Raw genomic sequence first — 12,283 nt, 5'->3', positions numbered from 1 at the left:
TCAAGGGCAGACGGGCTATCATAGCATTCTGTTTATTTTCAAGGCATTGATTTTGCTACTCCCCCTGACCCAGGCTAGCTTGATCCCACTGGATCTCGGAAGCTAAGCAGGCTCTGTCCTGATTGGTGCTAGGATGGGAGAGCCCAGCCAATGGTGAACCGGCTCTGAAAATCCCCAGGGCGTGGCCAGAAGTTGGCTGCAATTTAGAATCACAGAATCATAGAGTTGGAAGGGGCCACACAGGCCATCTAGTCCAACCCCCTGCTCAACGCAGGGTCCCCTGCTCACTTGACCTCTCTTTCTACCACCAGGACAAAATTTTATTTGAAACACAAAGAATTGACCAAGGAGGGGGAGGAGGAAAAGAAGGGAAAACTCTTTCCTTGGTCGCTGCTCTGGCTCAGAGAAGAAAAGGACCTTTCGGGCTGTCTTCACCAAGGGGGTGAATTTTGGAGATGTTCCATCAGAGCTGTCCCGAACACCCAAGAATACAGCTTGTCACGGGGCAGCACCAGTGGACTTCTGTATCTGCGCTTTCAAAATCAGGATGCTCTGCCTGTGCTCAGCTGGGGGACTTGCAAGATGAGTACAGATTTTCCATCACCAATTTAGTGGTGCTCTTGTTGTCGAAGGTCCCTGGGAAATTGCCTGGCTAGGCCTCTGCAGCTGGACCAGCTTGGGGGAACAGAAACATCCATGCTGTCAGCATTTAAACCTTTAGGGGATGCGGAATTTGCTTTGCTTGCGGGATTTACGCGAGGAAAACGCCAACCGAGTTGCCGAACCCAAATCTCGTGGCTTTCTAAAACGCAGCCCCATGCGGAAATTAGATTTCTTACCTATATCTCATGCCTGTCTTCTGTGCCGTGCATTCATCCAGGGACAGCCCATGCATCCGCAGGAACTCTTCACGGTTGCGGGCCTGAGCGGCCACCCGGACTTCCCGCAGCCGCTGCAGCTCCACCACATCGGTCTGTCGGACCTCGTGCAGACCCCAGTCGGAGTGGTACTTACTGGCTACGCTCCGGAGGCTGGGGCTGTACGTCATGGACAGCATCATGCTGCCTGACGGGGTGATCTGTGGATGTCCCAGAAGTTAGAGGGGCTGATCTCAAGACACAGAAACTGGTGCCCTATCCAAAGGGGCAAACTGGAAGGGTTGGACTCTCTGCTGCCAACACTGCAAACTTGGACCTGGATTATTCCTTTCCTGCTCGGACATTGAACTTAACCGGGAAACACACAGCTATGGCACTATCTTTGACCGCAACCAACAGACGGAGTACACAGAACAGAGCAAAGAAATGCCAAATAAATCCGTACAGGCTCAAATAAACCATTCAACGAGGGAACCTCCTCACAAGAGTGCGCCAATTTCCAACAGAATAGCAAACCAGACCCGGCGAATTACCCTTGTCTCGTAAACTTCATCAGTTTATAATGTAACGATCAGTGGATGAAATGAGCTACATGGGCAAACGCTCTGTGTTCTCTCCGTCTCCAGGGATGTGTGGTGGCAACGGCTCATGCCTAATTGTGCCCGCCACGTACAGACTACCTTAGCTTCCATTGCAAATAGGAAATGAGGGTGGGCATTAAGGATATAACCTGGGACGGTATGTTCCCATCCCCTTCGTTTCTGGCCTTGCGGGTCCCACGACCCTCCTGAAGCCAGCGGTCAACCGTAAAGAGTTGCTACAAAGAGACCACCTTAATTTTCACTGCAAAGAGCAGAGTAGGGCAACAGTCTGGATAGAACAAGGACCCGGATATTCTCATCCCCTTCCTTCTTCTTATTGCCACTGTTATGATCACGCTGAAGCTGGTGGCCAGCTTTGAAAACTCCTAGCTTAATTTTTTTGATGAACTGCATCTCCCACCATCTGCCTTCACTTCCAGGGCATAGAGCACACAGGGTCTCCAGCCCTGATTCCCTTTGCTTTTGGCCCTGCAGCTCCCGACCACCTCCCTGAACTTGGAGGCTGGTTTTCAATGATGAGATGTCCTTGCTGGAGATAAACAGAATTTCTAGGACAAAAATGGAGGGATGGTGTGGGGTCCTTCCGGAGATTACGTAGGCCAGGATTGTCGGATTCCCTCCACGTTTGCCACGGCAATGCCCTCCTGAAGCCAGTGGCCAGTTTGGACTCTCCTCGTTTCATTTTACGAGGAGGCATGTCTGCCATGGACAGGTGCTTTTATTATGATGGATCCTGTCCCCATAATTGTTTTCTACTTCTGTATTGCTGCATTGTTGAACGTATCACGTCTCCTACATTTTGCTCTGTTTCAGATTTCCGTAATCCGAGTTGGATTAGGTGGCTTCTGTCACGTCCTATTGATCGCCCTGTGTCATCTGTCCTGAATCTCGGTGAGAAAATAAACAAAACACAGAAATAAATACACCGGAGTGTGTGTGTGTGGATTGCAGACACAATTGTTACCGTCTCGCTGCGGCACAGAGGAGGTCTGCCCACTACTTTGGGAACTCATGATATGTCTTTGAACACAAGATGCCTCACGTTTTGATTCAGAAAAGCACCAGGCTCTGGATTTCCCACACTATTTCTTAAAAATGTGCCCTCCGGCTCACCCTCTGTGAGCACTGATTTGTTGGTGATTCCCGGCCTGAGAGAGGCACGCCTGGCCTTGACTAGGGCCAGGGCCTTTTCGGTCCTGGCCCCGACCTGGTGGAATGAGCTCTCAAGTGAGCTGCAGGCCCTGCAGGAGCTTTCCGCATTCCGCAGGGCCTGCAAAACGGAGCTCTTCCGCCAGGTCTGTGGTTGAGGCCAGGACACTGGAAGATCACGTCCCAACCCCTCGCAGGGCTGGTGTTAGCACCTGGGCGTTGCCAGCTAGGCCCTCTCTCCTCCCTGATAATGGGTATTAGTCTTGGGATTTATTTAGGCTTGTTTTATTTATTGCCTGTTCGCTGTGTATTTTTATATTGTATCGGTATGTCCTTTTAATGGGGGTTTTAATGGGGTTTTTAATGAGGACCTTGTGACCTGCCACGAGCCATTGTATGGGAGTGGCGGGATATAAATAAAATAAAATAAAATAAAATAAAATAAAATAAAATAAAATAAAATAAAATAAAATAAAATAAAATAAAATAAAATAAAATAAAATAAAATAAAATAAAATAAAATAAAATAAAATAAAATAAAATAAATGGCAAGCCCCAGAGGAATGCATTGTCTTCCACCCTGAGCAGAAGCATTTTGCTCCTCTTCAGCTGCTGGCATTTCCATCTGAGACAGTGACAGCTCTTCAAGAGCTCGCTAGCACAAACTTCTCCATCTGATGCTACCAAGCAGGGCTTAGAGTCAGACAATTAAAGCATGCAGAGCTTAGTCCTGCCCAGAAATCTTCCCCCCTCCCACCCTGGAAACAATCCAAATGTGGACAGGCTTCCTATGGATTACTCAGCAGAAACGGCATTCAGTCCATGTTCAGAGGCACTGCCAGTGCACAACTGTACTACTCCCCAAAATGATCCAGGCCCAATACATACAGCCGACGACCAGTTTAACCTCTGACCTTTCGCTTTTCAACCACTGAAGGACCAAACTCCCCGTTCTCAGGCGATGTGGCGCAAGTGTCAAATTAGGACCGGGGAGAACCGGGTTCAAATCACCCACAGTGGGCAGTCACTCTCTCTCCGTCTAATTTATTCATGTAATTCATCTAGTCCAGGGGTAGTCAAACTGCGGCCCTCCAGATGTCCATGGACTACAATCCCCATGAGCCCCCTGCCAGCGAATGCTGGCAGGGGGCTTCTGGGAATTGTAGTCCATGGACATCTGGAGGGCCACAGTTTGACTACCCCTGATCTAGTCCAACCCCCTGTGGAATGCAGCACATCCACAATGACCTGCCCACCCACAATGGCCCCGATTCCATGCCCAGATGATGCCCCACCCAGAAACCCTGGACAGGCTGGCCGGGAAGAAATTCACCTTCCGTCCCCAGAGTGGCAATCGGCATTTCCCTGGGCGGGCAAGGAAGGGCCACAAGGGCCAAGCACCAACACAACCCCTCCTGCCCACCCACTCACCACCCGCCTAAGTCCACAAAATCAGCAATATATAAAAAATGTAAAATGCACAAGATGTCCGTGCTTTGCTCCTTTGCTTATAATCTCTTTCGTGACTGTTCTGTTATTAAAAATAAAAACTCTTTAAGTAAAAGTAGCAGGTTATGAAAGTTCTTTTGGGAAGAATCGCAGGGTTTCTCTGCCCCCCCCCCCCAATAATCCCCTCCCTTAACTCAATTTCCTATCAGTTGCCTGCCCTGCTTCTTTGCTCCTGGACAGCCGGCTGCCCGTGTACTAATTTTATAGCCCTTGGCCTCTGCAGGACCCGGCCAAGTGTGCTGGTGATGCATTGCTTGCCCGTTGCAATCTAAAACGCCTCGAAAATCAATACCCATTAGACTGCAGAAGGAACGGAGAATCCCCACAAGGATTCATTTCAATACACTGCGCCGAAATCCTTGCGATTAGGACAATAACAGGACGGTGGCTAGGGATACGAGTTAGTGGGTGGCTTTTTAGAGGAGCTGTGTGTGCATGTGTGTGTGTGTGTGTGGAGTCACAGACACTGGAAACTGAATCTGACTCCTGGGCCAGGGGGCGAGAGAGCTCAAGGTCCCAAGCTCTGGGACCTTTCCCAGAATTCTGAAATGCAGTCCTGGGAAAGGGATTACAGCCAATCACAGGAGCCCTTGCAAGAAACACATTGCTGGCCCCAGACATGGCTACCGTTCTGGGCTGGTGACCCAAACAGTCCCCTGAATCTGAATTGGAGGCCCCTGGAGTCGAGAGCTTTACACCTTCAGTCTTGAGCCCCTGTATGAGTCACTGCTCAGTTTGAGCCTGCAAGGCTGCAATGAAGTATTGCTATGAAAGCTGTAGATCAGGGGTAGTCAAACTGCGGCCCTCCAGATGTCCATGGACTACAATTCCCAGGAGCCCCCTGCCAGCGTTCGCTGGCAGGGGGCTCCTGGGAATTGTAGTCCATGGACATCTGGAGGGCCGCAGTTTGACTACCCCTGCTGTAGATAGTGGAAACACATCAGGGCCCTGTCCAAACTCCCGAAATTCCGCAGGGCCTGCAAAAGGGAGCTCCTCCACCAGGCATTTGCCTGAGACTGATCACAGGTCCCCCTCAGACTTCCCCCTCCATGACCACCTCCTTCTTCTTCTTCTTCTTCTTCTTCTTCTTCTTCTTCTTCTTCTTCTTCTTCTTCTTCTTCTTCTTCTTCTTCTTCTTCTTCTTCTTCTTCTTCTTCTTCTTCTTCCTTTCCATTTCTGCATTTATCATGGCTATGGGGTTTGCTTCCTCTAATCAGGAGGTGCAACCAGATCAACGATTCTTGCAGATACACTGGATCCGACAGGGGGAGGAGGGGGGATTAGAAGTCCACACTCCTAACCACTACACCAAGCTGGCTCTCAGAGTGGCAGGATGGCGAGGTCTGGCTCCCTCTCTTCCTGTCACGTGATCCCGATGCCAGGCTCATTGGGTTGCAGCCCTGGATAGGTTGAAAGCCCCACTGCATTTTGTGATGGACAGTCCTGCTACATCTCTGCGGTGGCTTCCAACGCAGGGCCGCAGCAGTCGCCTGCCCCCAGAGGAGGCAGCCTGTTGTGCCTCTGCATGAGGCACTGCTCTATGTTTCCGTCCAAGCAGGAGCCACGCCCAAACTAATGAACCAACCGCAGCTTTGGTGCATGACTTCACAAAAAGGCACAAGAGGCATCGTCTTTGCAGCTGCCAAAGGGCTCTCCCAGTTGGCCTCATCCCTGTTGGAACCACTTTGTGCCCATTTCCTTTGTTACAATCTCCAAAGTACTGGCCGGCTCATCCGGAATGGGGACAGCTGCTGCTTAAAGCATGAAAACAAGTCAGGCCGGCTCTATCCACAGGCTGCTTTCCTCCCATTTAAAAAGCTACTTTGTGCCTCGTGAGAGTTGCTAAAGTGCACGCAGTAGAGATCATTGTGGCCTGCTTTCCCTGCTCTAAACCAAAGTATTCTGACCGAGCAGTGATATCAGGGCTCTCTCAGCCCCACCTCCCTCACAGGGTGTCTGTTGTGGGGAGAGGAAGGGAAGGCGACTGTAAGCCACTTTGAGACTCCTTTGGGTAGAGAAAAGCGGCATCTAAGAACCAACTCTTCTTCTTCCTCAGTAAAATCAGGGCTCTCTCAGCCTCACTTCCCTCACAAGGTGTCTGTGGTGGGGAGAGGAAAGGGAAGGCGATTGTAAGCCACTTTGAGAAAGAGAAAAGTGGCATATAAGAACCAACTCTTCTTCTCCTCTTTTCCAGTCCCATGGTCAAAACGGAAAACAACCCTATTTGACCCGGCAGGCAGGACTACAGCAGGAACGGGGTTTTTTAGAATCACAAGTATTCAACCATCAAGTTTACCCGTTTTAATTTAAACAGGCATCCCAGTCCAGTCCCTTCAGGCAGTACAGTAAGAGATGCCGGGTCATGCATGGCCAGAAAACCCACAATGGCTTTAACGGTCGGAAAGAACGGTTTTGGAGCAGGGAGGGCAGGACAGGAAAGCTGCCTGTTCATGTTCTTGCCCCTCTGCTTACCAGCTAACTTTTAAAATCGGCCCAGTTTTGACCTGAGTGGGGCAGCTGGGCCAGGAATGTCCAGCTCCCTATGGAAGTCAGGCAAAGACCTTTTTGGCCATCTTTCCTCCAGTGGGAACGGCCACAAAAGGGCCAGGAAAATCCTCCCAGAGCAAGAGTGAGCATCGTAAAAGAGAACAGGGTTCTCTCTCAAAAGCCTTTTTTGGGGTTTGCACTGGTAGGAGCGACGGACAAGAAGCCTTCGGCCCTCATCCGTACTGTGGGAGAGAGGTGGAAGTACATCTTTCTGAGAGTCTCAAGAGACCTCGATGCCACGAGCCATACTGGGAAACAGACGGGACACTCCCAGATTCCATTGGCCGACTCTGATTCTAAACCAAGTGGATTCTGAATGGCATTGCAGTGGTGCAGGTTTTTAGGCCAGTTTGGTGTAGTGGTTAGGAGTGCGGACTTCTAATCTGGCATGCCAGGTTCGATTCTGCGCTCCTCCACATGCAGCCGGCTGGGTGACCTTGGGCTCGCCACAGCACTGATAAAACTGTTCTGACCAAGCAGGAATATCAGGGCTTTCTCAGCCTCACCCACCCCACAGGGTGTCTGTTGTGGGGAGAGGAAAGGGAAGGCGACTGTAAGCTGTTTTGAGCCTCCTTCGGGTAGGGAAAAGCGGCATATAAGAACCAACTCTTCTTCTTCTTCAGTAATATCAGAGCTCTCTCAGCCTCACCTCCCTCACAGGGTGTCTGTTGTGGGGAGAGGAAAGGGAAGGCGATTGTAAGCCGCTTTGAGACTCCTTCGGGTAGAGAAAAGCGGCATATAAGAACCAACTCTTCTTCTTCTAGGCACTTGTCAACCTCAGGAGAAGACAGAGGCGTTGGGGGTGACGGTGGCAATTGTGAGAACGGGGCCTTCGTTTTTCAGCCTGTGCTAGAAGCAGCAGATGACAAAGCTGTTATGAGGAACGGTAACTTATCAGGACATAGCTTAGCGGCTGTGGGGTTCGGTGACTGTTTTGCGGCTGGGGGTGAATTCTTCTAACAGGGTTTCACATTGTATGTTTCACGTGGGGGGTTTTATCTTGTCGCCCACCGTGAGACGTATTGCTTGGAGCGGCGGGAAATAAATCAAATAAATAAATAAATAAATAATGCAGGATTGGCCAAAGCAGGGCTCTCCAGATGTCCATGGACTGCAATTAGCATGAGACCTCAGCAGCATGGCCAGTTGGCAGGGGATCATGGGAATCGTTGTCCGTGAACATCTGGAGAGCCACAGTTTGGCCACCCCTGCCCCTTCTCAAACACTTTTTTGGGGGGGTTATTTATGTAGAACATGGGGGGGGGATACACAAATGAGAGGTCATCATGGCAGTGGCTGATTCCTATTTAGAATCATAGAGTTGGAAGGGGCCATACAGGCCGTCTAGTCCAACCCCCTGCTCAACGCAGGATCAGCCCAAAGCATCCAAGAAAAGTGTGTATCCAACCTTTGCTTGAAGACTGCCAGTGAGGGGGAGCTCACCACCTCCTCTGGCAGCCTATTCCAGCCTGTTTCAAACTGACTTAGCTGCCTCAGGCCCAGAGAGCAGAGAGGAGGGATAAATAAGTAACATGGAATAGTTTCTGAGTGTTGCCCACAGGACAGCAAGGGCAGCGATGGTGGATCAAGCTAATTTGGCGTTGGACACCAGACGCTAGTTCAGAAGGACACCCTCATCCTCACTCTCTCCAATATATATGTACTAGTATTAGAGCCCGCTGAAACTAAAATTCAGCGGGCGCTAGGGGTCTGGGGAGCTTCCCCCCGATCCGGAAAAAAGCTCCCCAGGCCCCTGGGAAGGCGACCCGCGGCTCTGCGAGCCGTGGATCGCCTTCCCTGGGGCCTGGGGAGCTTTTTTCCTCCCCCCCCAACCCGGAAAGGAAGGAAAAAAGCTCCCCAGGCTCCAGGGAAGGCGATCTGCGGCTGGCAGAGCCGCAGATCGCCTTCCCTGGAGCCTGGGGAGCTTTTTTCCTCCCCCCCCAACCCGGAAAGGAAGGAAAAAAGCTCCCCAGGCTCCTGGGAAGGCGATCTGCGGCTGGCAGAGCCGCAGATCGCCTTCCCTGGAGCCTGGGGAGCTTTTTTCCTTCCCCCCCCAACCCGGAAAGGAAGGAAAAAAGCTCCCAAGGCTCCTGGGAAGGCGATCTGCGGCTGGCAGAGCCGCAGATCGCCTTCCCTGGAGCCTGGGGAGCTTTTTTCCTTCCCCCCCCAACCCGGAAAGGAAGGAAAAAAGCTCCCCAGGCTCCTGGGAAGGCGATCTGCGGCTGGCAGAGCCTTCCCTGGAGCCTGGGGAGCTTTTTTCCTTCCCCCCCCAACCCGGAAAGGAAGGAAAAAAGCTCCCCAGGCTCCAGGGAAGGCGATCTGCGGCTGGCAGAGCCTTCCCTGGAGCCTGGGGAGCTTTTTTCCTCCCCCCCCCCACCCGGAAAGGAAGGAAAAAAGCTCCCCAGGCTCCAGGGAAGGCGATCTGCGGCTGGCAGAGCCTTCCCTGGAGCCTGGGGAGCTTTTTTCCTCCCCCCCCCCACCCGGAAAGGAAGGAAAAAAGCTCCCCAGGCTCCAGGGAAGGCGATCTGCGGCTGGCAGAGCCTTCCCTGGAGCCTGGGGAGCTTTTTTCCTCCCCCCCCAACCCGGAAAGGAAGGAAAAAAGCTCCCCAGGCTCCAGGGAAGGCGATCTGTGGCTGGCAGAGCCTTCCCTGGAGCCTGGGGAGCTTTTTTCCTCCCCCCCCCCACCCGGAAAGGAAGGAAAAAAGCTCCCTAGGCTCCAGGGAAGGCGATCTGCGGCTGGCAGAGCCTTCCCTGGAGCCTGGGGAGCTTTTTTCCTCCCCCCCCCCCACCCGGAAAGGAAGGAAAAAAGCTCCCCAGGCTCCAGGGAAGGCGATCTGCGGCTGGCAGAGCCGCAGATCGCCTTCCCTGGAGCCTGGGGAGCTTTTTTCCTTCCCCCCCAACCCGGAAAGGAAGGAAAAAAGCTCCCAAGGCTCCTGGGAAGGCGATCTGCGGCTGGCAGAGCCGCAGATCGCCTTCCCTGGAGCCTGGGGAGCTTTTTTCCTTCCCCCCCAACCCGGAAAGGAAGGAAAAAAGCTCCCCAGGCTATAGGGAAGGCGATCTGCGGCTGGCAGAGCCACAGATCGCCTTCCCTGGAGCCTGGGGAGCTTTTTTCCTCCCCCCCCCCGATCCGGGAAAAAGATCCCCAGGCCCCGGGGAAGGCGAGGCGCGGCTCTGGCAGCCGCGGATCGGCTTCCCTGGGGCCTGGGGACCTTTTTTCCTCCCCCCCCCCCCGATCCGGAAAAAAGATCCCCAGGTCCCGGGGAAGGCGAGGCGCGGCTCTGGCAGCCGCGGATCGGCTTCCCTGGGGCCTGGGGAGCTTTTTTCCTTCCCCCCCGATCCGGAAAAAAGATCCCCAGACCCCGGGGAAGGCGAGGCGCGGCTCTGGCAGCCGCGGATCGGCTTCCCTGGGGCCTGGGGACCTTTTTTCCTCCCCCCCCCGATCCGGAAAAAAGATCCCCTGGTCCCGGGGAAGGCGAGGCGCGGCTCTGCCAGCCGCGGATCGGCTTCCCTGGGGCCTGGGGAGCTTTTTTCCTTCCCCCCCGATCCGGAAAAAAGATCCCCAGGCCCCGGGGAAGGCGAGGCGCGGCTCTGGCAGCCGCGGATCGGCTTCCCTGGGGCCTGGGGAGCTTTTTTCCTTCCCCCCCCCGATCCGGAAAAAAGATCCCCAGGCCCCGTGGAAGGCGAGGCGTGGCTCTGGGGGCTCCGTGGGGCGGCGGCTCCGTCTCACGTCGGCTGTCTTCTTCCGAGGTGGTGGCGGCCAGGGGCTCCGTGGGGCGGCGGCTCCGTTTTGCGTAGGCTCTCTTCTTCTCCGACGGCGGCAGCGGCGGCAGGTAGGCCTCGGCAGAAGCGCAAAGGAGCAACTGCGAGCCGCGCTGTGCTCGGCTCGCAGTTGCGCGGGGCTGGGAATCGGAGGGACCAATCGGCAGGCGCTTCGCGCCTGCCGATTGCTCCCTCCGATTGTCTGTCATGAGGAAGGGTCCAATCTGGACCCTTCCTCATCCCGGACTCATCCCGCCCCAGGACCTCTTACTGTTTTATTTAGTCCGTGGCGCCCGCGGCGCCACGGGCGGTGTTAAGATGTGAAGGGTGGGGCATCCTGTTCTTTTGCCTATTCTTTTGCCAGCCTGTTTGTGAGAGTTGGAGAGAAGCAACAATTGATTGGTTTAGTGCAGGGGTAGTCGACCTGTGGTCCTCCAGATGTCCATGGACTACAATTCCCATGAGCCCCTGCCAGCATTTGCTGGCAGGGGCTCATGGGAATTGTAGTCCATGGACATCTGGAGGACTACAGGTTGACTACCCCTGGTTTAGTGCATCTGGATCCTGCCTTTCCTTCAAAAAACAAACAAACAGATGCAAACCCACAAGAACCTCAAGCTACCATCATCTAAAAACCCAGCCAGGATAATCAGGCTTAGAGAGAATGACTTGCCCAAGGCCATGCAGTAAGGCCGCGATTTGAACTCAGCTCTCCCCAGCCCAAACCCTCCAGCTCCCAGTACATCGCACTGGCTCTCATAAAGTACAAAAGAGGTATGTTACTGACGTTCAATGATCTACAGAGGTGATTCAAGACAAATTCAAGAAGCGCTTTCACGTAGGACCGCGTAGAAAGGGCCGAAAAAGACAGCACAGAAAGGGCAGCAGAGGAATTTCAAGTGAAACGTTTTTTTAAAAGAACGAAAAGGAGGAAGGAGCTGGAAACTTAAGGGAAAGAACCCTCAGCTACCAAGGTACACAACACCGGAGTACATGGAAGATTTCGGGACACGCACAGTTTCCACCAGCCCCTATACCGACCAGCTAACAAAACAATCTCTAGCGTTTAAAACAAAGCACTTTGAGACATCCCTTCCTTCCTTCCTAGAACCATTCGTCCCAAACAACCTCTGCTCAATCCTAAACATGCACAGCGGACGGCAGCTCTACATACCTCGCGCTCCTTCCCTTCGGTCTGCCTCGCCGCGTAAAACTATTTTCGCCATTGCCGACAACTTTCGAGGGGGCTTTCCTGAACATTTCACGGAAACCTGCTCCCAGCCAGCCAGACAGCTCTCTCTCTCTCTCTTCCTCCTACCACTGCCCCAATGTAGGGACCGTGGCATCGCGAGCCACCTTTCCAGAAAGACGCAGGGAGTCACTGAAGACCTCACCGAGGTCGGCTGCTCAACCACCTCCCGAAAACCTGTTTCTCCGACCACTAAGGAAACCTCAGTCGGACAGATCGGAATGCAATAACTTGGGGGGGGGGGATATGCTAGCATTTCTCCCTTGAAGCATGCATATGGCAAAGCCCGGTCTATAAGCCTTGCTTTGCCTCTCAGTCCCTCAAGCGCCAGCCTCAGACCCAAACTCACCCGGTTTCTCGGAATCCTGCTCATTAAAAGAAAAGTTCTGGCTTATTGGGGCGTCCACCGGGTGCTCTTAATGAGCGGACAGGCGGGGCGTCACTGGGGCGGGCGGGCGGGGGGGGGGAGTGTCAAGACCAAGCGTCAAAAGCAATCGCGGACTGAGACGAGTCCCTCCCGGGTCCGCGGATTTTTAGCAGCAGATCCATTAGGCCTATTAAGGCCTCCTCCGCCTCCCGCTCGGCTTCGC

General features: G+C 53.5%; 1 protein-coding gene across 7 annotated transcripts in view; it reads right to left on the bottom strand.

Annotated features, from left to right (window-relative positions):
• KCNAB2 (potassium voltage-gated channel subfamily A regulatory beta subunit 2) overlaps positions 1-12,283 on the bottom strand; it is a 78,009-nt gene that overhangs the window by 32,980 nt on the left and 32,746 nt on the right. For 2 of the 7 annotated variants that reach the window (XR_013226739.1, XM_077311331.1), the window contains exon 1: positions 840-1,184. The exons of 4 other annotated variants lie outside the window; for them this stretch is intronic. Coding sequence is in view for 2 of the 3 variants with exons in the window: in XM_077311331.1 (XP_077167446.1) it covers positions 840-1,060 (221 nt within the window). In the remaining variant the exon portion in view is untranslated. Of the gene's footprint in view, positions 1-839; positions 1,191-12,283 lie in introns of those variants that run through there. One more of the 7 variants, XM_077311337.1, reaches the window with a different exon arrangement.

This window comes from Paroedura picta, chromosome 15, assembly GCF_049243985.1.
Source record: "Paroedura picta isolate Pp20150507F chromosome 15, Ppicta_v3.0, whole genome shotgun sequence".
Classification (NCBI taxonomy): domain Eukaryota; kingdom Metazoa; phylum Chordata; class Lepidosauria; order Squamata; family Gekkonidae; genus Paroedura; species Paroedura picta.
This window is presented reverse-complemented; position numbering and strand designations above follow the sequence as displayed.